The following is a 26,769-nucleotide window of genomic DNA, read 5'->3' on the forward strand; positions in this document are numbered from 1 at the left end:
GTCCTGCAGGGACGTGACCATGGCACTGAAACCCTGTGAGTGCACCTGACACCATGGCATCCTCGTCCTATGAGACAGAGCTAATGCCAGGCCTCTGCAGCTCCGGGACCCAGCACGGGCCACGCTCGGGGCAGGGTTCAATGACACAGACAGTGAGTCAGGAATCCACCACCTACGGATATGACAATGCACACTGCGATCTTCCTGGACTGCTGAGCGCAGGCTTCGGGACCTGCTAGTGCCTGTGGATAACCACAACCACGGCTGTCTGATAAGAAGCGGCGACAGGCAGTGAGAACAAGCCATGGTCTGAGAGTCAGCAGTCAGGTCAGTTCCCCAACATCTGATGGACTGGTTTAGGAAACTGCACAACAGATAGCACGGTAAGTTACGAGTGACTCCAGGACAGTCACCTGAGTCCACAGGTTACTAACTTTCAGCCTTGCACATTCAGTCCCACAGACTCCAAGAGCCCAGGAAGGGACTCGCCATGCTGACCAGGCTGCAGGCCATGCCGTGCCAGGGGTGCCAGCATGAGGCCAGGTGGTCCACACAGGTCCTGCTGGAAGGAGTGACGCAGGCCTGGGGGCGGGGAGGGGGCGGGGACAGTGTCAACTCAGGGTCAGGGTTCAGAGGATTCCCCGTGGGTGGAGGAAGGCGACGTAGGGGCAGGAGCCGGGGAGAGGCAGAGGCCGCTGGGAGGGAGAGGGCGAGCGGCTGTGAGAGGGTGGCCGCTGGGAGGGAGAGGGCGAGCGGCTGTGAGAGGATGGCCGCTGGGAGGGAGAGGACGAGCGGCTGTGAGAGGGTGGCCACTCTGGGCGAAGGGATGATGATCCCACTTGAGTATGACTGAATAACTACAAGTGTTAAAGACAGGACAGGAGACTGAACCAAGGACACCGTGGGGTGAGTCCAGGTACCTTCTGCCACACTGGACCTGCAGCAAGTTGTACCTGCTCCTCTGGTGTGAGAAAAAGACACAGATGCCAGCGGGGGTCATTCGTTTACACACACGTTCCTTTTACACAGATTAATAAATGGAATTACTGTCTCTAAAAAGGGACAGGAAAGTTAATAGACGAATAAAATTCAATCTTGTCTGCACAGCTTGAGGAATGTCAAGAATAAGAACACAGGGCGGACACAGTGGCTCACGCCTGTAATCTCAGCACTCTGAGAGGCTGAGGCAGATGGATCACTTCAGGTCAGGAGTTCGAGACCAGCCTGGCCAACATGGTGAAACCCCGTCTCTACTAAAAATACAAAAGTTAGCCAGGTGTGGTGGTGTGTTCCCGTAATCCCAGCTACTCAGGAGGCTGAGGCATTAGTTGCTTGAACCCAGGAGGCGGAGGTTGCAGGGAGCCGAGATTACACCAGTGCACTCCAGCCTGGGCAACAGAGTGAGACTCAGTCTCAGGAAAACAAAAAAAAAAAGAAGAAGAATATCGCTGACCTCTGAACAACATGGGCTTAACCTTCGAGGGTCCACTGACGTGGGGAGTTTTCATTTCTCTTTTTTTTTTTTTTTGAGATGGAGTCTTGCTCTTGTTGCCCAGGCTGGAGTACAGTGGCATAATCTTGGCACACTGCAACCTCCGCTTCCTAGTTTCAAGCGATTCTCCTGCCTCAGCCTCCTGAGTAGCTGGGATTATAGGAGCCTGCCACCACACCCGGCTAACTTTTGTACTCTCAATAGAGATAGGGTTTCACCATGTTGGCAGGATGGTCTCGAACTTCTGACCTCAGGTGATCCGCCCGCCTCGGCCTCCCAAAGTGCTGGGATTACAGGCGTGAGCCACCACGCCCAGCTGGATTTTTCAATAAAAGTGGCACTGAGCTCAGCTGCCTCTCTTGCCTCCCCTTCCACCTCCTCCATCTCGTCCGCCTCCGCCACCCCTGAAACAGCACGACCGATCCCTCCTCTTCTCTTCCTCCTCAGCCCACTCAACATGAAGACCACGAGGATGGAGACCTTTGTAACGATCCACTTCCACTTGCCGGATAGTAAACATATTTTCTCTTCCTTAGGGTTTTCTTAACCACATTTTCTTTTCTCTAGCTTACTTTACTGTAGTAATACAGCATACAATTCAGGCCACATAGGAAATATGTGTTCATCGGCTATTTATGTTATCGCAAGGCATCCAGTCAACAGTAGGCTGTTAGTAGTTAAGTGCTGAGGAAGTCAAAAGTTTTCAACTTCATGGGGCTGGGGCGCTGACTCCCATGTTGTTTGGAGGTCAACTGCACTGGGTACGGCTCAGGACAAGGGCTTCCTTGCTGACTCGGGAGACCTGAAGTAGTGCGGCCAGGGCAGGAACACATTCTCCAGGCGGCGACGAGTGGCTGGACTTGGCGTGGCTTTGGCCTGCATGCGGCTGCTGTCTTATTGAGGGTAAGCCGCTAAGCCTGGAGCATGGCTGTAAAGGGGGTGGAATGATGAACCCCACAGGGGTTTTAGAAACTGTAGTAAGATAAAGGGTGAAAAAGTTTCAAGCACAAAAATGTCTGATAAATGATGGCTTCCTTTCTTGTCAAAAAGGCTGGGCTCGGCCGGGCGGAGTGGCTCACGCCTGTAATCCTGGCACTTTGGGAGGCTGAGGTGGGCGGATCATGAGGTCAGAAGATCGAGACCATCCGGGCTAACATGGCGAAACCCCATCTCTACTAAATATATTCAAAAAATTAGCCAGGCGTGGTGGCGGGCACTTGTAGTCCCAGCTACTCAGGAGGCTGAGGCAGGAGAATGGTATGAACCTGGGAGGCAGAGCTTGCAGTGAGCCAAGATCACACCACTGCACTCCAGCCCGGGCAACAGAGAGCAAGACTCTGTCTCAAAAACAAAACAAAACAAAAAAGGGCTGGGCTCGAGATGGAGGCTCTGCCTCCTTCAGGCCATTGTCTCTGTGTTAAGCTGGGGACTCCACAGTGAGACGCCTCCGGCCTGGCAGCACTCACCCTTCTCCCGCTCTCCTCACCTCGGTGTGTCACGGGCATTACGCCCTAGTCTTCGAAACTCTGATTTCTAATTAGGAAACAAAGAACCGGGCCAAGAATCTGAACAAACGGAGAGCAGCTCCCTGCAGGGGGGCTCAGGAAACGCTCGCCAGCGTCCGCCGGTTGGAGAGCTGTGGCCTGCTCATCTGAGGGCAGGTCATGCGGACGGCAGTGGGGCCACCGAGGGCTGGCACACAGGAGAATGCAGCCGGTTCTCTAGAAGCAGAAGGAACTGCCCTCCGAGGGTGAGTCTCAATGTGCTGGCTCCAAGCGGCATCCCCGCACAGCACGTAGCATGTGGACGTGCCACAGCATCCGCGGGAGAAAACATACCTGACCCGGGTGGACAGATGCTGTGGGAACATCTCGCAAAGGGCGGAAGGTGGGAATTTGGGGCACCTTCATATTCTTTTGCTGACAGAGATAAATTCTCCTGCCCATGAGACACCACGGTGACGCATATTGACATGTAGTGAGCTCTCCAATAAAGGTAACGATCAAATGGCCATCACATTCCAGAAAAATCAAATGCCACGTCAGCGAGTGAGCCTGGCCTCCTGGTTCTCGGGCGGCTCACGTGTTTGCTGGCTCCGTCTCTGCAGACCGCTGCAGCATTTGCCACAGTCCGGGTGATGCCCTGCTGGGGCAGCTGAGAGCACGCTGGCTTCCAGTTGCTTCTTTTTCCATTCTGTTCTCTGTGTTTTTTAGTGCTTGTTGTGATCCACTAAAATCAAATTTATTTCACGCTGGTGACTCACAGATGAAAACAGTGCCTGCTGTCAATCAGTTTTGACACTAGAAGTTCCTGGATCAAACTGAGCCACGCGCAGTGGCCTCCCGTCCAGCAGGAGGGCGCACAGGTTTCCCGTGTGTCACAGGAGCACTGAGTGTCTGCCAGTGACACGGGTACACATGTGTGAGCATGCTCATGGCAGGGCAGGGTCGAGGTGGTGGAATACGCCGCTCCCGACCTCACGCAGTCGTCGGGAGGCCCCAGATGTCTTTCGCCTCTTGGGGATATGCAATGAGACAAAAGCAAGTTCACAGCCAAGGGTGCAGCTGTCCCTGGGACTCTCCACTAAAACAACCTGCCACGTGAGAGCCGGCAGAAGGAAGCGGGTGAGAGAGCAGGCCGCTACCCACTGTGCCCACTGGAGAAGTGCCAAGTCCAGTGTGGAAGTCTGTGGATCATACCCACACACAGTGCAGGGGATGCTGAGGTCCTGGAGAAGTGGCACAGGCCACACTGACCTCCGCATGCCCGGCCCGCTTAGAGTCCGAGCAGTAAGGGTCACCCCAGAGGAAGAACACCCAAAAGATCCGAGCAGCTGGGAGTTCTGATTCCCCCTGCAATTACATGCAACGCAAATGCATTTCCCTGGCAACCCGCCACTCAGTAAACACGAGCCGTGTGAACATCTGATCTTCAATAAAAATTAAAGGTGAGCGCTTGCCTATGCCAAGGAAGACCAAAAACCAGCCCTGCCCACCACTGCCAGGGAGAGTCCAGAAATCCCACGTGCAGCAAACTCAGAGAGTGGTCAAACTGTCCCCCTTCCCTCCCCGCCCACCACGTCCACCCCGACACAGCCCTTGATGGGTCTGATACACAGACAGAAGGTGGGAGAAGCCAGAACCCATGTGGTGCCCACAGGTCAGCCCTGAGCTGCGACTTATCCAGACATGATTGCATGTCTGTGTCCCCAGCCCTTGTCTCCGCTGCAGGTGCTGCTGTCACACAGGGATGTGCCTAAGTTTGGATTTTTATGGGAAACCTTCTGATTGTAGAACATTAGTTACAATTTTAAAAGGAAAAGAAAAACTCACCCTGCAAATCAAACAAAGAAAAAAATATGTGGCAAATTTAGCCCAAAGACCTCTGCTCTGCAACCCAGTGAGGCTGAGCCATGGTTACTCTGACCACACGGATGATGAAGAAAATCTCATAGCAAGCCCCCAAAGTTCATAATGCTGGGATAAGGTACCTGCCAATTATAACTTACTGCTATTTCATGCCATAAAATGTGACCTTTGACCCTTGTCAGCACATCATTAGTAGCCACCAATGTCTCTCTCTCTCTTTTTTATTTTTTTTTTTAAGACAGGTCTTGCTCTGTCACCCAGGCTGGAGTACATGGGTGCAGTCTCATATCACTGCAGCCTCAACCTCCCAGGCTCATGCAATCCTCCCACCTCAGCCTCCCAAGTAGTTGGGACCACAGGTGTGTGCCACCATGCCCAGCAATTTTTTTTTTTTTTTTGGAGAGATGGGGTCTCTCTATGTTACCCTGGTTGGTCTCTCTAACTCCTGAGCTCAAGCGATCCACCCGCTCAGCCTCCCAAAGTGTTGGGATTATAGGCGTGAGCCACTGTGCCCAGACTTTCTAGTTCTAGGGACACATCTCAAGTAAACAGTGTCCATTCCCTGTGGAACCCACCCCAGAAATCCTTCCTCGTCCTAACGTCCCCTGATACCAGCCTGAGGGTGCTGTGGTCCGCCTGCCCCACTCTCAGGCAGGGGCCTGGTCAGCACCCCGTGGGTGACCACCCAAGGACCCGGTGACCACCCAAGGTCCGAGGGCTTCTGAACGTCCTGCGCATGCCCCAACCCCCGCCCCCCGGCCCTGCCAGCCCCGCCGCTCCTTAGCATGGATGCTCCGTTAGCATGCACAAGAGGCCTGGACCCGAGGATGCCAAATCATTCCTCTCAGGAAACAGGACTGTGGCATGTGGACAGGCATGTCACCTGCACAGCCCACGTAGCAGCCAACACACAGGACTGTATTTTTCCTGTTAAGCCAGGAGGTTCTGGAGGGCAGGCTGGAATCACACACCTGCGCAGCCCCTGTCTGTGGGCTCCGGAAGTCAATCAGGCTAATCCTAGACCTGCTTAGATGACACCCGCAGAACTGAAGTCCATACCAGTCGGCATCTCAACACAGAACCCCCGCCGTCCCCACTCCACGCTCACTGTCAGGCCGCAGGAAACCTGCGTCAGCCTCCCGTCCTAGCGACGAGACGGGGTGTCCGAGGGTTCCAGGGACCATACGGTGCCTCAGGGAACTTTGTCATGGGAACTGGACTGATGTTTGCTCCAGGAACCCTGCTCTTCCCGCCGGGCACCCTGCTACGAAAGGCCACGGGGGCTACTTCAATCCCAGAGTCCCTGCCTTTGACGAGGGAGCTCACTCCAGATTCTGGAGCCGCCTCGCTCTGAGTCCCCACTCCGCACCTGTGAGCTGAGCTCTAAGTCCCACGTCTCCACCTCCGGGAAGACAACGAGGGGCGTCTCAGAGGGCTGTGAGGATCCCACTGGGTGTGAAGCCACAGCACCGCAGGGCACGGCACACACTGGCCTACATGGACAGCAGCATTCAGACGCCCAGTTCTGGCCGGGATGAAGCAAGCCCGACTGCCTGTCTCTCCCACCCGCTACAACGAAAAACTCTGGACAAGACAGAAGAAACGGGCAATGAACCGAGGACACCAGAGATCCACAGCGGCAGGCCTGCTGGTTGGAGAGGCTGGCGTGCAGAGTCAACGGCTGGGAGCCAGCTTTACCTCCAGCTCTGGCCTCGGGGATGTCTGAGCTATGGGGCAGCAGGGTGGGTGCAGGCCCTGTCCCAGAGGAGCCAGGGTGTGCTGGGGGCAGAGGGGCGCTCAGAGCAGAGGGGGCTGGAGCAGGAATGCTTGGCTCTGAGAATGACCAGATGAGTCCAGCCTCGCTCCTGAGGGACCAAACCAGGGCAGCCAGGGCCTCGGAGGCTAGGCAGTCAGGTGCCACCTCCCTCGCCACGTGAGACAGACCTGCCATCTGTGCCTAGCCAGACTGAGTACCTGCTTTTGAGAAAGAAACATTGGCTGGGTCTGGTGTCTCATGCCTGTAAGTCCAGCACTTTGGGAGGCTGAAGCAGGAGGACTGCTTGAGGCCAGAAGATTGAGACCAACCTGGACAACATAGTGAGGCCCTGTCTCTACAAACTAAATTTTAAAAATTAGCCAGAATGACGGTACATGCCTGTAGTCCCAGCTACTTGAGAGGCTGAGGTAGGAGGATGGCTTGCGCCCAAGAGGTTGAGGCTACAGTGAGCCGAAACTGAGCCACTGCACTCTGGCCTGCGAAACAGAGAGACTGTAAATAAATTAATAAATTAATGTAATTAAATAGAAAAATTGTCCAAAGGACTTTATTTTTTATTTATTTATTTTTAAGAGACAGGGTCTTGCTCTGTCACTCAGGACGGAGTGCAGTGGTGCAATCATGGAACACTGTAACCTTGAATTCCTGGTGTCAAATGCTCCTCCTGCCTCAGCCTCCTGAGTAGCTGGGACTACAGGCATGCGCACCACCCAGCCTCCAAAAAACATCAAAAGGACTCGGCCTTACAAAATAATGTAATCGTGGATTGTTTCCTGGATATTTGGTACATTATTTTGTAAGGCCAAGACAGGGTTTCACCATGTTAGCCAGGATGGTCTCTATCCCCTGACCTCGTGATCCGCCTACCTTGGCCTCCCAGAGTGCTGGGATTACAGGTGTGAGCCACCGCACCCGGCTGGGTTAACATTTTTTAAACATTTTAAACTGATATAAAAATCGATGGCTAGGTGCGGTGGCTCACGCCTCCCAAAGTGCTGGGATTACAGGCGTGAGCCGAGATCACGCCCCTGCACTCCAGCCCAGGTGACAGAGCAAGACTCCGTCTCAAAAAACAAAACAAAACAGAAAACAAAACAAAACACAAAAAAAAACACAAAAAATTAGCCACGTGTGGTGGTGGGCACCTGTAATTCCAGCTACTCGGGAGGCTGAGGCAGGAGAATGGCGTGAACCCGGTAGGCGGAGCTTGCAGTGAGATCCGGCCACTGCACTCCAGCCTGGGCGACAGAGTGAGACTCTGTCTCAAAAAAAAAAAAAAGTTAACCCTTTCTCTATCCTATTTATGTTATTATTATTATTGTTATTATTATTATTTGAGATGCAGTCTCACTCTGTTGCCAGGCTGGAGTACCGTGGCACAATCTCAGCTCACTGCAACCTCCGCCTCCCGGGTTCAAGCGATTCTTCTGCCTCAGCCTCCTGAGTGGCTGGGATTACAGGCACATGCCAACACACCCAGCTAATTTTTGTATTTTTAGTAGAGTTGGGGTTTCACCATGTTGGCCAGGTTGGTCACGAACTCCTGACCTCAAGTGATCTGCCCACCTTAGCCTCTCAAAGTGCTGGGATTGCAGGTGTGAGCCACTGCACCCGGGCCCCATCATTTTAAAAAAAATTTATGGTATCTTACAAAAGACATTTTAAAATTATTGAGTCAAATAATCTAGCGTTTTCTTTATTCTTTCTGGATTCCATCTTGGTTAGGAGAGCCTTTTCCCATTCCAGTATTATAAATTGTCCTCTATTTTCTTGTAAGAATTCACAGCTGGGTGCAGTCGCTCACGCCTGTAATCCTAGCACTTTGGGAGGCCGAGGCAGGCAGATCATATGAGGTCAGGAGTTTGAGACCAGCCTGGCCAACATGGTGAAAGCCTGTCTCTACTAAAAATACAAAAATTAGCCTGGCATGGTGGCAGGTGCCTGTAATCCCAGCTACTCAGGAGGCTAAGGCAGGAGAATCACTTGAATCCGGGAGGCGGAGGTTGCAGTGAGCCGAGATCTCGCCACTTCACTCCAGCCTGGGGAACAGAAGAAGACTCCAAAAATATAATAAAATATATTATATACACTCAAAAATACATATATATATACACACACATTTTCCTATAATTCAGCTTTCTACTCTTAAATATGCATCCAAGAGGAGCAAAAGCATAGCCCCCAAAGGATCAGGGTGTCTTTATCCACATAGTCAAGCTGAATGGACTGGGAACTGTCCAGGAGCCCATCAGCAGGTAGACGGATACACTAGTGTACCCACACAATGCAATATGACTAGTAACCAGAAAGATGGAACCGCTGACATGATGAATCTTAAAAAAAACACAAAATGAGATAAAGCAGCTGGGCACAAAGAAGTGCACATGGCACGATTTCATTTACATGAAATGCTATTAGCATCACACCCGTCCCTGGCGAGAAAACAGCCCAGGGCCCAGGAGAAGGTTCTGGGCTGCTGCTATCCGGGTGATGTTTACACAGGTGCACGCAATTATCAAAATTTATCCAGCTATGTGCCTTAAAATGTCTGAGTTTTATTGCAGCAAATTAGACCTTGATAAAGTCAATTTTTTAAAATCATGTTTTAGGAGGGGAATTAGTAGCGTGGAAAACACTCTGCAGTATGTTTTCTCAGCTTTTCTTTCATGCATATTTACATATACACAAATACCAAATATTAATCACCTCTAAGTCGAAGAATGACTTTTTGTGTATGCTTTTCCGTGTTTTCTAGATATTATTAAATCAACATGACTTACTTTTGTAAGCAGGAAAAAAAATTTTTAAAGTATCTGTGGCATGTCTATGTTTTGCCAGGCACTTTGCAGGATGTGCTGAGGACACGACAGCACTGACCTGCCCAATAAGTTCACCACCAGCTTGGGACATCCCAAGTGGGGTTAGTGCAAGGAAGGGGAGGATCCTCCCACAAAGGCAGAGCTTGGGCAGCAGCCCCCTCACCCACCAACACACACACACTCACACACACACACACTTCCCAGGCCCAGGGTTTATCTAAGTGTGTTTTGCGACAGCCAGGGGAAATAACCCAGATATCAATGCAGTGTTTCCAGTTCAACGAGCATGACCCACTTCGAGTTCCTGTTTTTGTCCTGCCCTACTTCCCACCAGGCTGGTGGCCCAGGGCACGGCTGTCGCGGCTTCCTCAGGTGCCTGGGTGAGGTTCTGGCCCAGGAAGCTGCAGCGATCCGAATTGCTAGTCCTTGTCTTTGCTCTTGTACGGGTCAGTCACTGTCCCAGCATGATGACCCACAGAGGAAAGTGCACGTGCCTGGGTTCAAAGCCAGCCCCCTCTGTACATCACTGCCTCTGGGCCCAGTCAATTCCCACTCCTACTGTCCACATCTGAAACAGGGGTGATGCTACAGAGAAAACAAAGGAGTCGGAATAACTAAGTGGCCACCCCAGCAGGGCACACACAGTGGCCTTGCCTTTGTCCTTAGCCCGTCAGTCACCTGGAGCTCCAGGGCTGTTCCTGCCTCATCTCACAGGTCTCCTAGGGCCAGTTTTAGAACAATTCTCCACCTCTCATCATTCCTCAACCTAGTAAATCCCAGTGTGCCCAGATACACCTGGGGGAGTGGCAAGGGCTGGGCAATGTGAGCTGGGTTCACATTCTTCCGCCCTACTACAGCCCTACTGACCTCAAGCATATAAGAATCGAACCTGGGCCTGATTCCTTCTGAGGACTGTAAAGTTATGAGAAAAAACCAAGAGACAGTGTGGCTGTATTTCTGAACTCAATCACAACTCAGCGTTTCCCAACTTGCTGAGATTTTCCCATCGCGTGGGAGAGCACTCCGGGGTGGAGCGGGCAGGCTGCTTCCTGGAGGGAGCCCACCAGCCAGGGCCACCAGCCAGGGCCCCACCAGCCAGGGCCACCACCAGCCAGGGCCCCACCAGCCATGGCCCCACCAACCAGGGCCCTCCCTCTCCAAGAGGGACCAAGCTCCCCACAGGCCAGTCAGGCAGCTCAGGATGAACCTGCACAAAAACGCCTTGGCTTAGCGAGAGTGAAGCAATAAGCATGCCAAGAGGCAGACCCCAGCACGCTGGACAAAAGCAGACGCCGCGCCGCATCAAGCCCTGACCCAGGCGACTAGAAGCCATAATGGGAGCTGGCCAGGGACGCCAAGGCAGAAAGCAGTGATGACTGACCTCCCACACAGACGCCCTGCAGGTGGGATCTGGTGTCTCCACAGCCACTGGAGCCTGCGGGAGGCCTTACAGCCCAGTGGCTACAAGCACAGCAGCTGATTGGGCCAGTTACTTCCAGTCCCTGCAGATCAGCCCCTTCATCCCTAGGATGGGAGCAGCTGCCCCCCAGGAACCCATCCGGTTTAAAGGCCAGCGGCGCGCACTTAGGAAGTGCCTGGGGAGGCAGTCATTTTCCTGAAGCCTAGGGATTTACAACAAAGTACAAACCCTTCGGGCCCAGGCCAGGCATCTGTTCTCCTTGTGTGTGGGCCCTGGTAGGTAATATTTGAGGTGTGACGTTTCTCCCAAAAGGGACATGAGACAGACCTTAGAAAAGTCAAGTCTCAGATGCCCAGCCACAGATAGGTGACCCCAGGGCTGGAAACCAAGTGTTGGTCATGGGTCTGAGACCACCCCTCAACCTTGGCCCCACCTAACATTCAGCTCTGTCCCCACCAGCACCCAGCCCGCAGATCCTCACAGCTCAGCACCAGAAACCGCCCAGAACTCCTGACCTTGACTGCCCACAAGGTCTAAAGGTGTCATCCCAGCTCCACACATCCACCAGGGAATCCTGGCCTCCGCCACACCCATCCCTATCTGCTCACAGGGTCTAAAGGTGTCACCCCAGCTCTGCACATCCACCATGAATCCTGGCTTCCACCACACTCACCCCAATAATTAAAAAGAAAAAAGCCTGGGCGCCATGGCTCACACCTGTAATCCCAGCACTTTGGGAGGCCAAGGTGGGCGGATCACCTGAGGTCAGGAGTTCGAGACCAGCCCGGCCAACATGGTGAAACCCTGTCTCTACTAAAAATACAAAAATTAGACAGGCATGCTGGCAGGCTCCTGTAAACCCAGCTACTCTAAGGCTGAGGCAGGGAGAATTGCTTGAACCTGGGAGGCAGAGGTTGCAGTGAGCCAACATCGCGCCACTGAACTCCAGCCTGGGCAACAGAGCAACACTCCGTCTCAAAAAAAAAAAGAAAAAGAAAAAGAAAAACAACAACAACAAAAAACAAAAACAAATCCTCTGTCCTCCTGCAGGGCTCTCTCTTCTAGCAAACAGCAGCTCCAACAGACCTCCTTCCCATACTCAGTCCCTCCACATCCAACCCTGACCAACGCCATATCCCATCTGCACAGGGCCAAATTCTCCCCATTGCAGGACCCATCCCTCTTCTGGGTCCTCCACGCAGAGGACATGAGATCCCTGGAAAATGCTAAGTTGGATAAGGCCTTCCAGGCGCTCCCGCTCCACTCACTGAGAAAAGCAAGTCGCCATCTCAGCCTGTAAGGCTGCAGGAGACCTGGGCCCCACTCTCCCTCCCCCCATTTCCCTTCACTCCTGCTACACTGGCCTCCTGGTGGTCTCAGGGCCTTACACTCGCTGCTCTTCAGGCCTGGATGGATCTGTCCCTGGAATGCAGAGCCCTCAGTCTCTCCAAGTCTCTGGTAAAAGCCACCGTGTGAGTGAGGACTGCTGAGACCACCAGCTACCACACAGTGACCTACCCCACCTGCACAACCCTGCCCCCTACCCTGCAAGCTCTGTCCTCAGTGCCCAACTCCATTAGACACTTGTCTCTGTGTGCCCTGTCTCTCCCTTTAAGGAAAAAAGCTCTGCTGCAGCGGCGACTGTGTCACACATGCTGGCCCCCGTCCGTCCCCAGCAGGCATACAATAAACATTTGCCAAAGAGGGCATGAATGAAATGGAACACACGGCTACCACCCAGCCTGGGTCTCCTGTGTCGCCAACACCTCCCCCTTCTCACTGTCCAGACCTGAACTGCTGCAATCCTCCCGCTGCCCCGGAGTGCGGAAGGGCACCTCTTTATAAGCCTCTGCCAACCTCTCTGCCAACCTCTCTTCCACCAGACAGCTCTGCCCTAGAGCTCTGCCCTAGAGCCTTGAGGAGGCCGTCCCGCCGCTGCACCCCGGCCCTCCAGGGTGGGCTGTGCGTCCTCCATGTTTACCAAAGTCACTCTTCTCCTCATCTGGAGGGCCTCTGTGGGGCAAATCGTCAACCCGTGGCACCGAAATCAATTCCCCCATCCTGAGTAGGGAGCACACCCCACAGAAGGTCAGGGGCTCCTTCTTTAACTTTTTAACAGGAAGTCCTCACCCTGCAAGGGCGCCTCTCAGGTTTCGGATCCCTGCTTAAAAAAAGCATCTGTTCTTGGATTAAACTGCAATGCTCGGGGTGGGGAGCGCCTGACACCCCCCTCAGGATCCATCCACAGTCCGTCTTGTACAGAGGTGCCCTGCGGACAGACCGCACCGGGGGCCACGACCCAGTGAACGCGCCCCGGGTACCACCTCCCCGCGGGGATGGGGCGCCGGCCTCCCCTCCACTGCGCGGCGCTTTGTCCTCCGGTTCCCGGAGCAGACGGTAGCGCCCAGCCCGGACCCTGGTCCCGGCCTCCCTCCCGCCGGCCCCGACCCTCCCCGGCGCCTGCGCTCCCAGGGCCCCCGGCCTCAACACGGTCGCCCGCTCCCCGCACCCGGTCCCCCTAGCCGGGTCCCCCACGCCGCCCCCGCTCCCTGGCCCGGTCCGGTCGAACCCGGGCGGCGGCGACACTCACCCGCGCCGGGGGGGCCGGCTCCGGGCCCCGGGCTCCGCCACCAGCGCAGTACCGCCCGCGCGGGCTCCAGGCTCACCGCGCAGCGCTGCTGCTTCACCCACAGCACTGAGTGCAGCGGCTCCGCCGCCCCCGTCGCCCCCATCGCCGCCGGCGGGCTTGTCCGCCAGGCGGGGGGCGCGCGGACGCCGAGGGGCGCCGGACCGTTAGCGGCCCCTGCAGTGGCCCCGGCGGCAGGCGGCGGGAGGCGGCGCTGCGTCACCCCGTACGCGGGCGGCGGGGACCGCGGAGGGGCCGGGCGAGGAGGGGCGGGGGCGAGGAGGAGGGGTGGGTAGAGGAGTGGCCGGGAGCCGAGGAGAGGCGGGGGGGACCCGAGAAAGGGAGAAGGGGGCGGAGGAGGGGACCGGGATGGGGCGGGCCGCAGCCAGGGAGCTGGGGCCGGGAGGCGGCTGCCTTTCTCTCCTCTCCTCTCCGGCGGGTGCTGGGTGCTGGGTGCTGAGTCTGGCGCTCCCGCGGCCGGCCGGGACTCAGTGGCGCCTTCCGCGCCGGCCGTGGATCAGGCGGGGTCCGGGCGGCGCGGAAATGCAATACTGGCGATCGGGCGCAGGGCGGGCCTGGATGGGGGCGCCACGGGCGGCGTGACCTTGGGCAGCGGGTGCCCTCTTCGATCCTGGCCTCCTGTCGGCCCGGGAGGGGACCTGCAGCTGGGCCCCGGCAGTCAGGGAAGCCTTTCAGGAGGCGGAGGTCTTCCTAGGGGGCTGGGACGCTAGCCCTTTGAACGCTCTGGGGCCTGAAGCACAGAGCAGACAGCTGAGCACCCGCCCCTAAGCTGGCCCTATGAACCGGAGCCTGGGTCCCAGACTTGGAGAGACATGGCCCCTGTGGCCCCAATTCACCGCCTCCCCAGGAAGGCCTCCCTGACCCCCCAGCTGAAGGAATCACCAGCCTGCAGGGACTCCAGCCTTCAGAGCACACTCTGCCCCTTCATGCAAGCTCCAGTCTCTGTGCCCGCAGTGCCTAACACAGCCCCATAGGAAGCAGTCACAAGCTGGTTCAGAGGGCACATCCCTCCCTGATTTATCAGTGAAGACTGTGCTCACAGAGATTAAGTCACTTGCCCAAGAGCACGGGGCTCCAGTGTGGCAGAGCCTAGGCTCACACTGAGGTCTGGCTCTGACACTGAGGTGTGAGGCCTGCCCCTCCCCTCAGCTCCCCTGCCCAGCCCTGCTGCTGCAGACAGAAGTGGGATGGGCCAGGTCCATGTGGCCTTGCTGCTGTGCCTGGCACCAGGTGGCTGCATGTACAGGTCTTATCCTGCCAGCTCCTTGTGACTGTCTATAGGGCAGGAATCAGCCATGAATCATTCCTCCCTGGGAGCCAAGCCCCTGTTCAGGCCATGTAGTGGAGGCCCCAGGGCAGTCCTGCAGCCACCTTGGGCCCAGTCAGAGTCCCAGCAGGCCGTATCTGATCGTGGCACACAGTGGGGTGTGCGGCAGCAAGGCCTGCCCAGCCTCCTCCCTCCCACAGCTGCCACTCTGAGGCCTGAGAAATGTGGATCTGAAACTTACTTGGAAAGGAAAGCTCGTGCCAGTGGCAGGAGGGTGCTGCTGCGTGCGAAGAGGGTTGGCAGGCAAGGGTGGCGTGGGCAGGGGCCCGGGAGCACCAGCGTCCCTGCTGGGGACCTCTTCCCTGGGCCTCCCTGTGCTCAGGTTCTGCCTGTCCCTCCCGGCGTATTCACATTTCTGTCCTCTGTCTGCACACCTCGGCTTAAAATCCTGCAGCCAGAGTGGGGGACCCAGAAACGACTCAGAACTGCTTAGGCCTCAAAGGAGCTCCATTGCGGGAGACAGCAACATCAGTTACAACACACACAGGAGATTCAGTGAGGCTGCTAGGGCCCTCATCCCATGTGTCCTTACAAGAAGAGGAAATGTTGACTGGGCTCTGTGGCTTACACCTGTAATCCCAGCACTTTGGGAAGCTGAAGCGGGTGGATCACCTGAAGTCAGGCATTGGAGACCATCCTGGCCAACATGGTGAAACCCTGTCTCTACTAAAAATACAAAAATTAGCTGGGTGTGGTGGCGTGCGCCTGTAATCCCAGCTACTCCGGAAGCTGAGGCAGGAGAATTGCTTCAACCCAGGAGGTGGAGGTTGCGGTGAGCCGAGATTGCGCCACTGCACTCCAGCCTGGGTGATGAGAGCGAAATTCCGTCTCAAAAAAAAAAAAAAAAAAGAAGAGGAAATGTGGACACACACAGACCCCCGAGGCGTGTGTACACAGGGGTGGCCGTGGGAAGGAGCAACAAGAGAGCGTGACCTCCAGGAGGCCAATCCTGTGGGTTGGACCCTGACCTCAGACTTCCAGCCTCTGCGACTGTTTTTTTTTTTTTTTTTTTTTTTGAGACGGAGTCTCGCTCTGTCCCCCAGGTTGGAGTGCAGTGGCGCGATCTCGGCTCACTGCAAGCTCCGCCTCCTGGGTTCACGCCATTCTCCTGCCTCAGCCTCCTGAGTAGCTAGGACTACAGGCGCCCGCCACCGCGCCCGGCTAATTTTTTGTATTTTTAGTAGAGACAGGGTTTCACTGTGGTCTCGATCTCCTGACCTTGTGATCCGCCCGCCTCGGCCTCCCAAAGTGCTGGGATTACAGGCTTGAGCCACCGCGCCCGGCCGCCTCTGCGACTGTTAATGGGAGACGACAGATTGCTCTTGTGGAAGCCACCCAGTCCGTGGTATTCTGTTATGGCAGCCCCAGCAGACCCAGGGGACCTGTAGTCCTAGGATGGGCTGGGGAGGGGCCTGGCCGCTGCAGAGCCCCATGCTCATGCTCAGGGAGAGAGGGTGATGTCACGAAGCCCAAGTTTCCAGAAGATGCACGTCCTGCAGTTGAGTTGCATGGGAGAGGGGTTGGGTGGGGGTCAGGCCCTGTGTGGGGCCAGGGCCATGACTCTGGGCACAGCACTGGAGGGATGGGAGGAAAGAGCAGCTCCACCCCAGAGCAGCTGCCAGGTCCCTGCTGTGTGTTACACCCAAGGGGCCCTTCAGGAGCTGGCTGCGAAGGCCACAGGAGCTTTGAAAATGTAGACGAGGCCAGCCCTGGCTGCCTGAGGACCTCCCAGTACCTCACCCACCTCTTCCCTGGCAGGCACACCTTGCCCACCTTAGGCCCTGCCCCAAATGCCCTTCCCACACGTCTGCCTGGGAGGCCCCCACTCACCTTCTCCTTCAACCCCTATCTTGTCCCTTCATGCCACAGAGTCCCCTGTCAGCTCACTGCATGGCACTTCCACCCCCAGCTGCCACAGGGCCTCACTTCTCCTTACAGCACTTCAGAACAATTGATGCCCCAGCCTGTTGCTAGCCTGCTGTGTATACGGCTGGTTTCAGCTCTGCACAGGGCCCTGAGCTGCCAGGTAGGCCAGAGAGCATGGGCTCAGCCCCAGCAGCCTGGAGTTCTGGTCCTAATTAGTCAGGCCTTGACCTGCCACCTGCCCCTATCTTGCATCCAGTCTGCAGGCTTGGGCTGCTGCCTGCTGGCCTGATGGCCCTGGGGCCTGCTAAGCCAGACATCCTGCCCAGCGGCGGCCAGCACCCATTCCCCTGGGCGGTCAGGCTGTCCCACACAATGGGCCGCCTGGCTCCTGAGGTTCCGTCTAAGCTGTTCCACCCCCATACCCACGAGTGTCCTACCCACTGGGTCATCCAAACCATAGGCCCCAGCCCCTCCTGTCCACGGAGCCCTGGCCACCAGCAGGAGCCTGGCACCAGCAGCCCCGCCTAGCATGATCTCCTCCATGGCCTCTGATGTATTCTTCCCTTCTCTTCCTGGGCCCCGGCCTTGTTTGCTGTGCCAGTCCTTCCAGCTTATCTCCCGAGACTCCCTGTCTTGTGAAGTCAGCACCACCATCTGACATCAGAAACTAGAATGCTGGATTGCGGTGGGAGGATCCCGGCACCAGCTGTACATGGGCTGCCAGGAATGACATCCTCTGCCCTCCACCCTCAGCCGTCCACCCTCAGCCCTCCACCCTCAAGGAGAAACCTCCCACGCTCCTCTTCAAGGCTGACTGCCTTAAACAGAATTCGAGGCTTCTCCTCAAGGGTCTGGAAGAAATGTCTTGGGCCCCAAGAGGCCCAGACATTTGGAGAGTAAGCTGATCATTACAAAACAGACATCCCTGGGTTCGCCACGTCATCCAGACTGTAGCCCCTGGAGATGGGTATCACTTACCCCTTAGTTTTCAGACATGAAAACTAAGACCCACAAAACGATCCTGGCCTGCTCCGGCTGTACAGAAAAGTAATTAGATGGGTTGCGGGGGCACTCCAGGCTCCCCTGTCCCAGGCTTTGGGGTCTCCCTGCCATGAGAGAGTCTGAAATGTGGGAACTGTGGATGACACAAGCTCCAGGCTTCAGCCTGAGCGGGCACTGCTCCCTGGACACCAGGGCAGACCAGTCTGTTCCACCCTCCAGGACGTGCAGGACTGTCCTGCCTGAGCTTCTCTTACAGGAAGACAGTGCTGCTCTGCCCAGCCTCAGCCTGCCCATCTAGGGAAGACAGACTCAGAGCCTGGGCTGAAGTGGAGGATGGCCCTCAGGAGGCAGTGGAACCAAGCTAAAAGGCTAGGGAGGTGAGGCTAGCCTGGGATAGCTCCAAAGGCAGCCAGGGATCAGGACTGCTCACACCCCTGGAGGGCCAGGGGTACATCATACCCAGGGGGAGGTCTCAAAGGCTAGGCTTGGGTTTGGCCTAAACCCTGCAGGTTCCTGCCTGGGTGACCTGCCTCTGTTGGGCACCAACAGGATGTCTGTCACTCTGCTTAGCATTAGCACATTTCACCTTCAAGGTGATACTACCCTACTACAGATAAGGAAACTGAGTCCCAGAGAGGCTAGAGGAGCAGGCCAGGGTTATCCAGCAGGCCAGGGGCAGAACTGGGAATGAACCCAGGACTGCCAGACTCTGAATCCCACCCTCTTCACCGCCTTGCACCCTGTTGGCCATGCTCGGGGTTTCCGCTCCAAACCGAAAATGCCCTGAGAGCAGGCCAGTCTACTAGCACCCACGGGAGGGTGTGCACCTGCCTCTTCTGGCGTCTTCAATAAGGTGTCCATTTCTCCCTGATGCAATGCAGCCTTGACTCATTCCAGGGACTGGAGGCACCACAATGTCCAGCCTTGGGAGTTTGGGGGAAGAGTTACCCCAAGAGACTCCCATCCTGGTGGCATCTGTGACCCCGCACGGGGTCCAGCTGAGTGGCCTTTGAACACCCTGGTCAGGTGGAGTGGGATCACTGGGGAGACGGGACCTGGAGCCCAGGCTGTGAGGACACAGCCAGAGGCCATGAGTGCCCAGGAGTGCCATAAACTGTGATTTTGAGACCGATAAGGCCAGGCTAGATAGCTTGCTGGGTGTGTCTTGTTTGCCTTTTTATATTTGAGGCCTATAAAAAATTAGTGAGAAAATAGCAAGATGCCCAGGAGACAGGTGATCTGATTCAGCCAGGGGGTGGGAGGTGGAGGCACCAGTGACTCCCCCTAGCCAGAGACTGGAGGCAGGTGGGTCTGGGGACAAGAGGATGAGGGATAGGGCCACATTTGGAACCTGGTGCACTGAGAGTAAAAGAAGAAAACCTGCTCCGTCAAACCCATGAAATTGGAAATAACACCACTTGGAGGTGTGTGCAGAGGGCGCTGACCCATCTTAAAGAGTGGGTATAATGGCCTGGTGTGGTGGCTCATGCCTGTAATCCCAGCACTTTTCTAGGCCTAGGTGGGAGGATCACCTGAGGTCTGGAGTTCAAGACCAGCCTGGCCAACATGGTGAAACCCTATTTCTACTAAAAGTACAAAAAAATTAGCAGGGTGTGGTGGTGGCACATGCCTGTAATCCCAGCACTTCGCGAGGCTGAAGCGGGTGGATCACCTGAGGTCAGGAGTTTAAGACCAGCCTGGCCAACATGATGAAACCCCATCTCTACTAAAAATACAAAAAATTAGCCGGGCGTGGTGGTGGGTGCATGTAATCTCAGGTCCTGAGGAGGCTGAGGCAGGAGCTTCGCTTGAACCCAGGAGGCGGAGGTTGCAGTGAGGCAAGATTGTGCTATTGCAATCCAGCTTGGGCGACAAGAGCAAAACTCCGTCTCAAAAAAAAAAAAAAAACAAGGCAATGATAGGGGCATATGTCACATGCTGTCAGGACCTTCTGAGGCTGTGTCGTGAGCATGTCCATAAATAAAATGTTTTAAATCTATTTTTTGAGACAGAGTCTTGCTCTGTCATCCAGGCTGGAGTGGCGCAATCTCAGCTCACTGCAACCTCTGCCTCCTGGGTTCAAATGATTCTGTCTCAGTCTCCCGAGTAGCTGGGATTACAGGCACCCACCAACACATCCGGGTAATTTTTTGGATTTTTAGTAGAGATGGGGTTTTGCCATGTTGGCCAGGCTAGTTTCGAACTCCTGACCTCAGGTGATCTGCCTGCCTCGGCCTCCCAAAGTGCTGGAATTATAGGTGTGGGCCGCTGCACCTGGCCAAAAAATTTTTTTAAAGGTAATGATAGATATTTCGTCATACAGATTGATGAATACATAACAGCATTATGTATATTTACAGGCCCCAAACAGCAAAGACACAAAACCATAAAGGAATGGACACGAATGCAACCGTGCATGGGAGGGCTTGGCAGATGCACTGGGATCCCAGCACAGCCAGGGCAGGGCCCAGGAACCGCACCTTAGTGCACAGAGGCCCAAGGCTCAAAGTCCAGGGCGCTGTGCTCACCCAGGACACAGGAGCAGGCAGTCACCTTATGGGAGCCACGGCCCCAGGTCAGTGGTAAAGCAGGGGAGAGTCTGGTGAAGGGAGGGACCAAGGTAGCAGGGCCAGAGACAGTCGCTGACCAGTGGTGGCCAGGCCAGGCCACATATCCAAGGCCTCTCCTCCAGCCTTTGTTTTGTTAATAACAGCTTTATTGAAATATGGCCAGGTGCAGTGGCTCACGCTTATAATCCCAGCACTTTGGGAGGTTGAGGCAGGAGGATCACTTGAGGTAAAGAGTTCAAGACCAGCCTGGCCAACATGGCGAAACCCTGTCTCCACTAAAAATACAAAAATTAGCTGGGTATGATGGCCCGTGCCTGTAATCCCAGCTACTTGGGAGGCTGAGGCATGAGAATTTCTTGAACCCGGGAGGCGGAGATTTCAGTGAGCCAAGATCATGCCATTGCATTCCAGCCTGGGTGACAGAGCGAGATTGTGTCCCAAAATAAATAAATAAATAAATAAAAATAAGTAAATAAATAAATATAATTCACATACAATTTGCTCATTTAAAAGGTACAGGTCACTGCTGATGAGTATTTACAAGGTAATACAACCATCACTAAAATCAATTTTAGAACATTTCCATTACCTGTAAAGAAACCCTATACTCATTACCCCTCACTCTCCACACTTCCCTTCCACCTGCCTCGGCCATTAATCTACCTTCTATCTCTGTGGATGTTTTTACAGTTCATCCATGTTGTACATATATATATATTTTTTTGTTTGTTTGTTTGTTTTTGTTTTTGTTTTTTTTTTTTGACGGAGTCTTGCTCTGTCGCCTAGGCTGGAGTGCAGTGGCACGATCTCGGCTCACTGCAAGGTCTACCTCCTGAGTTCACGCCATTCTCCTGCCTCAGCTTCCAGAGTAGCTGGGACTACAGGTGCCTGCCACCACGGTGGGCTAATTTTTTTTGTATTTTTAGTAGAGACGGGGTTTCACCGTGTTAGGCAGGATGGTCTCAATCTCCTGACCTTGTGATTCACCCCCCTCAGCCTCCCCAAAGTGCTAGGATTACAGGCATGAGTCACCTCGCCTGGCCACATATATTCTTATATAGGTACACCCGAGGTCAGGAGTTCGAGACCAGCCTGGCCAACATGGTGAAACCCCGTCTCTACTAAAAATACAAAAATTAGCCAGGTGTGATAGTGGGCACCTGTAATCCCAGCTACTCGGAAAGCTGAAGCAGGAGAATTGCTTGAACTCAGGAGGCGGAAGTTGCAGTGAGCCAACATCGTGCCATTGCACTCCAGCCTGGGCGTCAGAGAAAGACTCCATCTCGAAAAAAATAAAATGGTGAAAATGGTAAGTTTTACATTATGTGTACTTCACCAAAATAAAAGATGAATTTCTAGGATGATTGCCCACTCAGGAGATTAGGGTATCCCAGATGGACCATGACAGTAGGGCTGGAAACAGATGGGTTAGGATCAAGGTGGTCAAAAAGCAGAAATGATGGGATGCAGTGATTGACAGGATGTGGGGTGAGAGGAAGCAGTCTAGAATGACCCCCAGCACCCTGCCTTGTCTGGGGGGATGGGTCCCTGTCATTCGGGTGGAAGCACGAGCAAGGAGCATCCCACGGTGCCTGTGGGGTTTTGTGTTGGGGTCCGGAGGTCATGTTGGAGACTCCTTGGTGAATAGATGGGAGTGGATCTGCTGAAGCAAGGAGGGGAGGGGACCAGGACCGGGGAGCCCCATGTCCTTGATTATAAGGGACAGTCCTAGTCTCTACGTACTGTGCTATCTTCATTGTTGCTGGTGTTTCTGTTCACTTGCAGGATAGCCTTGCTGTGGGATTAGTAATCTGGTCATTCACCAACACTCAAAGGCAGGGCAGCGAACCAGTGACCTCATTTAGACCCTGAGCACAAATAGAACAGCTTCAAAAGGAGTCCATGAAGGAAACTGAGATGGCTCAGCCAGAGAGGCAGGAGGAAAGCAGGGGTCACAGCACCCCAGGGAAGGCGGAGAAAGGGAGACATGGTCCTGTGGAGCCCCAGCTCCAGCTGCACTCGCTGGGAGCCTTCACCTCGCCTGTTGGAGCCTCAGTTTTCTCTCACATGTGAAACGAGGATAATGATCACAGAGCAGAGTGGCTGAGGGCTCAAGATTCAAGTCCAGACTCTGTGAGGAAGGGCGGTGAGACCTTGGGCCAGGGTTTCCTAGGACAGCACTGTGGACATTTGGAGCCACATCACTCTTGGTGGCAGGGACTGTCCTGTGCACTGCAGGACGTGCAGTGGCATCTCTGGCCTTCACCCAGAGACAACCCAAAGTGTCCCCAGACATTGCCAAATCCCCCATGATAACCTCTGCCTTACAGAAATCACTCGATTTTTCTGTGCTTTGGTTTCTTCCTCTGTAAGTGCAGATACTAAAACCAACCTCATGGGATGTTAAGAGGGTTAAATAGTATTGTAAATGCAAAGCGCTTGGCATAATAAGGGCTCATTAAATGTTAGTTCACAAAATCAGAGCGAGCAGCCCTGGCAGACTGTTGAGCCCAGCGTCTGGGGTACAGTCGGCGTTCACTCGGTGGCGGCTGTGGTCATGTTTCTCTGAGGCTGGTCTATGTACGGTGATCAAGAGACCAAGGCAGGGGAGAAAGCCTCAGGGGCTACCTCTGGAGGGACTTCTGTCCCCAGGCAGCAACCAGAGGCACTTGGAGGGCTGCACTCCCCACTCAGGGCCTTGCTGATGCTAAGTGGCAGAGGGGATCCCTGCTGGACTCTGCAGCTCCTGTGCTACACGCTTCCTTCCCATCCTGGAAGGACCAAGCTGCTGGGTCTGACTGAGTTTTGGGGCTCTGGGGAGTGGGTTCCTGTGATCGCCATGCACTCCCCACAGGAGCAGGCACACACAGACGTCCCTGGGCTGTCCTCTGGTGACCAAATACCCCTGGTTTGCTGGACTTTCCTAGTTTAGCGCTTCAAGTCCCACGTCCTGGGAAACCTTTCACTCGTAAGAGGTGGATCGCTCGAGTTGTCCTGATTCCAGGTTATACAGCCTTCCCCAGGGATGGGCTGGGCCAGCTGCACCTGGGCCCTGAGCTCTCCTTGCTTGGCTCATCTCAGGTGGCACTGGGAGGTGACCTCATTTAGACCCTGAGCAGAAATAGAACAGCAGTGCCGATTAGCAGCTGCTCAGGAGCCAAGGGCATGTGGATCTGCCCCAGCCTCTCCACCGAGGGATGTTTGTGGGATACGGAAAATTCCACGTGTAATCTTCTCCCACGGAGAGGAGGGGTTGTGAGGATGCCTCCTCCCTTGGGGATGCACCCAGTTTTGCTTCTTGCTTGTCCACTGGTCAAGGGTGAGAGCATTTGGGCCGGGAGGCACAGACCCTTAGAGATGCTGATTCACTGGGTTTGAGGCAGGTGGGGTGAGAATCCGCACTTTTTATACCCTCCTCAGGGGGTCTGGATGCAGGTGGTCCTTTCAACACACAGTGAGATACGGTAGGGACCTGCCTTACTCTGTCCCATCCAGGGTCAGGAGCCCAGGCCCTGAATCCACTCTGCACCTGGGCCTGTGTGGTCACCTGCTCACTGGCCCGGCCCCCAGAGGACAGCTGAGAGGCAGATGCCTGGATGCAGCCTGGCACAGAGCCAGTACGACGTCGCTGCTGCTGAGAGCCGGTGTCTGCCTCTGTCCAGTTGAACTCTGGCCTCTTGTATAGGTGCGCACCTGGTGCCAGGAGAGAACGCTGGCAGGGAGCTGAGGGACCTCTGTGGTCAGGCTGCTTCACCAGCCAACCAAGGACCCTGTGCCATTCCCATCCCTTTGCTGGCCCCCGCTTGCCCTGAAAGCAGACATGGGGGTTGTAGGAAGCCAGGTGTCTCTCAGTGTCTGTCCTGGTGATGATGGGACCTGGAACGTGCTTCCCCACCCAAATACCTCCCATATTCAAAGGGAAGCCTGGGTCTCAGCGGTCAGGGCCCAAGCAGCTGGGCTTCGCCGCTGGTAACTGCTTGGGGGTCAGGAAGTGGGGTAGCCTTTCTTGGGACTGCCCCTCTAGCTCCTACAACAGCCTCCTAAGAATCAGGGCTGAGAGGAGAGCCTCCCAGAGGCCACCGCTTCGCTTGTGCCTTCACCCCCTACCATCCCCAAGGTGGCTGCTCTCTTCCCCCAGCATCTCCTCTGTCCTGTCTCCTTCCTCCCCACTGGGGCTGCTTACCGTCAAGAGTGGAGGGGTGACAGAAACAGCATTGGTTGGGGAGGCGGGGAGCTAGGGCTGAGTCTAGCTCTGTTTTAAATGTATAGCTAGTTTCTAGGCCTCAGTTTGCCCATCCACAAAACGGGAGTATTGGAGGCAGGAACCTAAGGTGCCCACCAGCTCTGATACTCCAAGGCTCCCTGGGCACATCCTGGGCCCCCAGTCACTCAGCCGACTGCCTGCTGCTTTCTCAGTACATTTTGTGACTTCCCCGGGAGCAACATGTAGGAAGGGCCAAGTTTCGAGCTACACAGAGCTTGCTTTGTCTCGTGAAGGAAAAAAAAATCCATGCTTTAATCTTCCTCCGCTTCCAGTAAAGAAACAGCTTGAAGTGGCCTGTCTGCGAGTCACAGTGTTAACTCAGAGCCACAAGAAGAGGTTCACGAGATGCTCCTTGGCCAGGCTGCCGCCATCACTTGGGGGTAAACAGTCCCCCAGTCATGGCTGGCTGCAGCGGCTGAGAGCCAGGGCAGGAATTCCGCAGGGCAAGCTGCAGGATGTTACCCGAAGGAAACACTGTGTTGTGCGTTGCAGTAGAAAAGTGGAATGAGGCTTAGGGGTTGTGAAAACAGATTCCTGAAGCCTTCAAGGAGGACCTGCGGTGGTGCTGGAGGTCTCACCCAACAGGTCTTGCAAGCTGGTCTCAGTGTGGAGTCATCCAGCCTTCTCACCCATTCAATACCGATCCCAGACGCTGGTGGGATGCTTGCATCTCCCTAAGGCAGTTTCCCATGTATTGTCTCATCTGATCTTTAGAAAAACCCTCCTAGGTATGCGGGACAGTGCTGATTACCTCATTTTACAGATGGGAAGATGACCATCAGAGAGGGGCTGGGATGTGTCCAGGTCACATGGAATTGGGGCCATCTGACCCTTGGCCAGCTCTTTGGTTGCACGTGGCATTTCCAGATTTCCAGTGGGTGATGTGATGCTCGTGACTCAGAGGGGTGCCCTGGAGATGAAGGGAGAGGAGGCGTGGGGCAGCTCCGGGGAAACTGCCTCGCAGGGGATGGAGGGAGAGGAGGAGTGGGGCAGCTCCGGGGAAACTGCCTCGCAGGATGTGCGTCAGGGGCTTTCCCAGGCGTCCGGTGGCATCCAGCATGGTATGGGGCTAGGGTCGTGGGGGCAGGGTGTCAGGAGGCTGGCACTCCTGCTGTGGGTGGATGGCATGAGGAAAGGAGGCTTCAGGCATCTTCCTGCGTGGGAGAAACAACGCCTAGTCCCTTAACAAGTCCCTGAATCCTTCGGCTGCCAGCACTCCCCAGCCCATTGTCTGTGCCCACTGGAGCCCGTGTGGGTGGTGACTCCGCCCTGTAGGAGCTCCCCATGGGAGTGGAGGGGAAAGGCCAAGTTCCCCAAAGACAACGTCGGTTTATACTCAGGGAGGAGCCCACGGGAGGGAGCAAGCCCTGGAAGCTGGGGCTGGACAACTCTGGAACCGGGGGTGGGGTGAGGTGTTTGCCTGGGTCTCAAAGCATGCAGCGATTTCAGTGAGTGAGGGTGCAGGGTGGGGGATGGCTCCCAGGCAGAGGGCACCAGCAACAGGCATCCTGGAATGTGTTGAGGGACGGAGTACCTGGCAGTGGCAAAAGAGCCCCCAACCTGGAGAGGCCTTGGGCACCAGAGCGAGGAGTCCACCGTTTCCCGCAGACACAGGGAGCCCCTGATGGCTCTTGAGCAGAGCATTTTATGATGGGGGGTGCTGGGCGGGCAGCAATCACTGGGAAGGGCCATAGGGAGAGGCCGGCGGGGGGCCAGGGCCCCCTCTCTTGGCTCCAACAGCCCCGCTGTGTCATGGGCAGGATGCCTGGCAGGTCCGACTCCAGGCGTGGCTGAGGCCAGAAGCCTCGGAAGAGTCTGGGGTCAGTGGCTGACAGGAGTGAACGAGGACACGAGGAAACGGGGCAGGGCGTGGAGGGTGTGGCATGCACTCCCACAGGCCCCAACAGGTGCCCAGTCTGCCACACACACCTGGACGTGGCCTGGTGCCTGAGAGCTGTCCCTGCTAGGACCTGGGGTGCAGCCCAGCTCCGATAGCTCTGGGAGTGAATCCTGGGCTAACAGCCACAAGTCCTCTTTCAGGGTTCAGCTGCTCAGCTGGGGCTTAAACCAAAAGGTCATCAGCTCCCGTTCAGCCTCCCTCTCCCCTGCTTCCTCCCTCCTCCTCCCTCCTTCTCAAGCTCTTCTTCCTCCCTCTCCTCCTCGGGCTCCCTCCTCCTCCCTCCTTCTCCAGCTCTTCTTCTTCCTCCCTCTCCTCCT

General features: G+C 55.4%; 1 protein-coding gene across 2 annotated transcripts in view; it reads right to left on the bottom strand.

Moving 5' to 3' along the window:
* Positions 1-13,713, bottom strand: part of LOC105489794 (ceramide kinase) — a 55,068-nt gene extending 41,355 nt beyond the window's left edge. Inside the window, exon 1 of one of the 2 annotated variants that reach the window (XM_011754878.2) lies at positions 13,467-13,713. In XM_011754878.2, coding sequence (XP_011753180.1) covers positions 13,467-13,608 — 142 coding nt within the window. In that variant the 5' untranslated portion in view covers positions 13,609-13,713. Of the gene's footprint in view, positions 1-12,857; positions 12,952-13,466 lie in introns of those variants that run through there. The other variant, XM_011754879.2, reaches the window with a different exon arrangement.
* Positions 13,714-26,769: the final 13,056 nt, after the last annotated feature.

The sequence above is a fragment of the Macaca nemestrina genome, chromosome 15 (genome assembly GCF_043159975.1).
Source record: "Macaca nemestrina isolate mMacNem1 chromosome 15, mMacNem.hap1, whole genome shotgun sequence".
NCBI classification, from domain to species: Eukaryota; Metazoa; Chordata; class Mammalia; order Primates; family Cercopithecidae; genus Macaca; species Macaca nemestrina.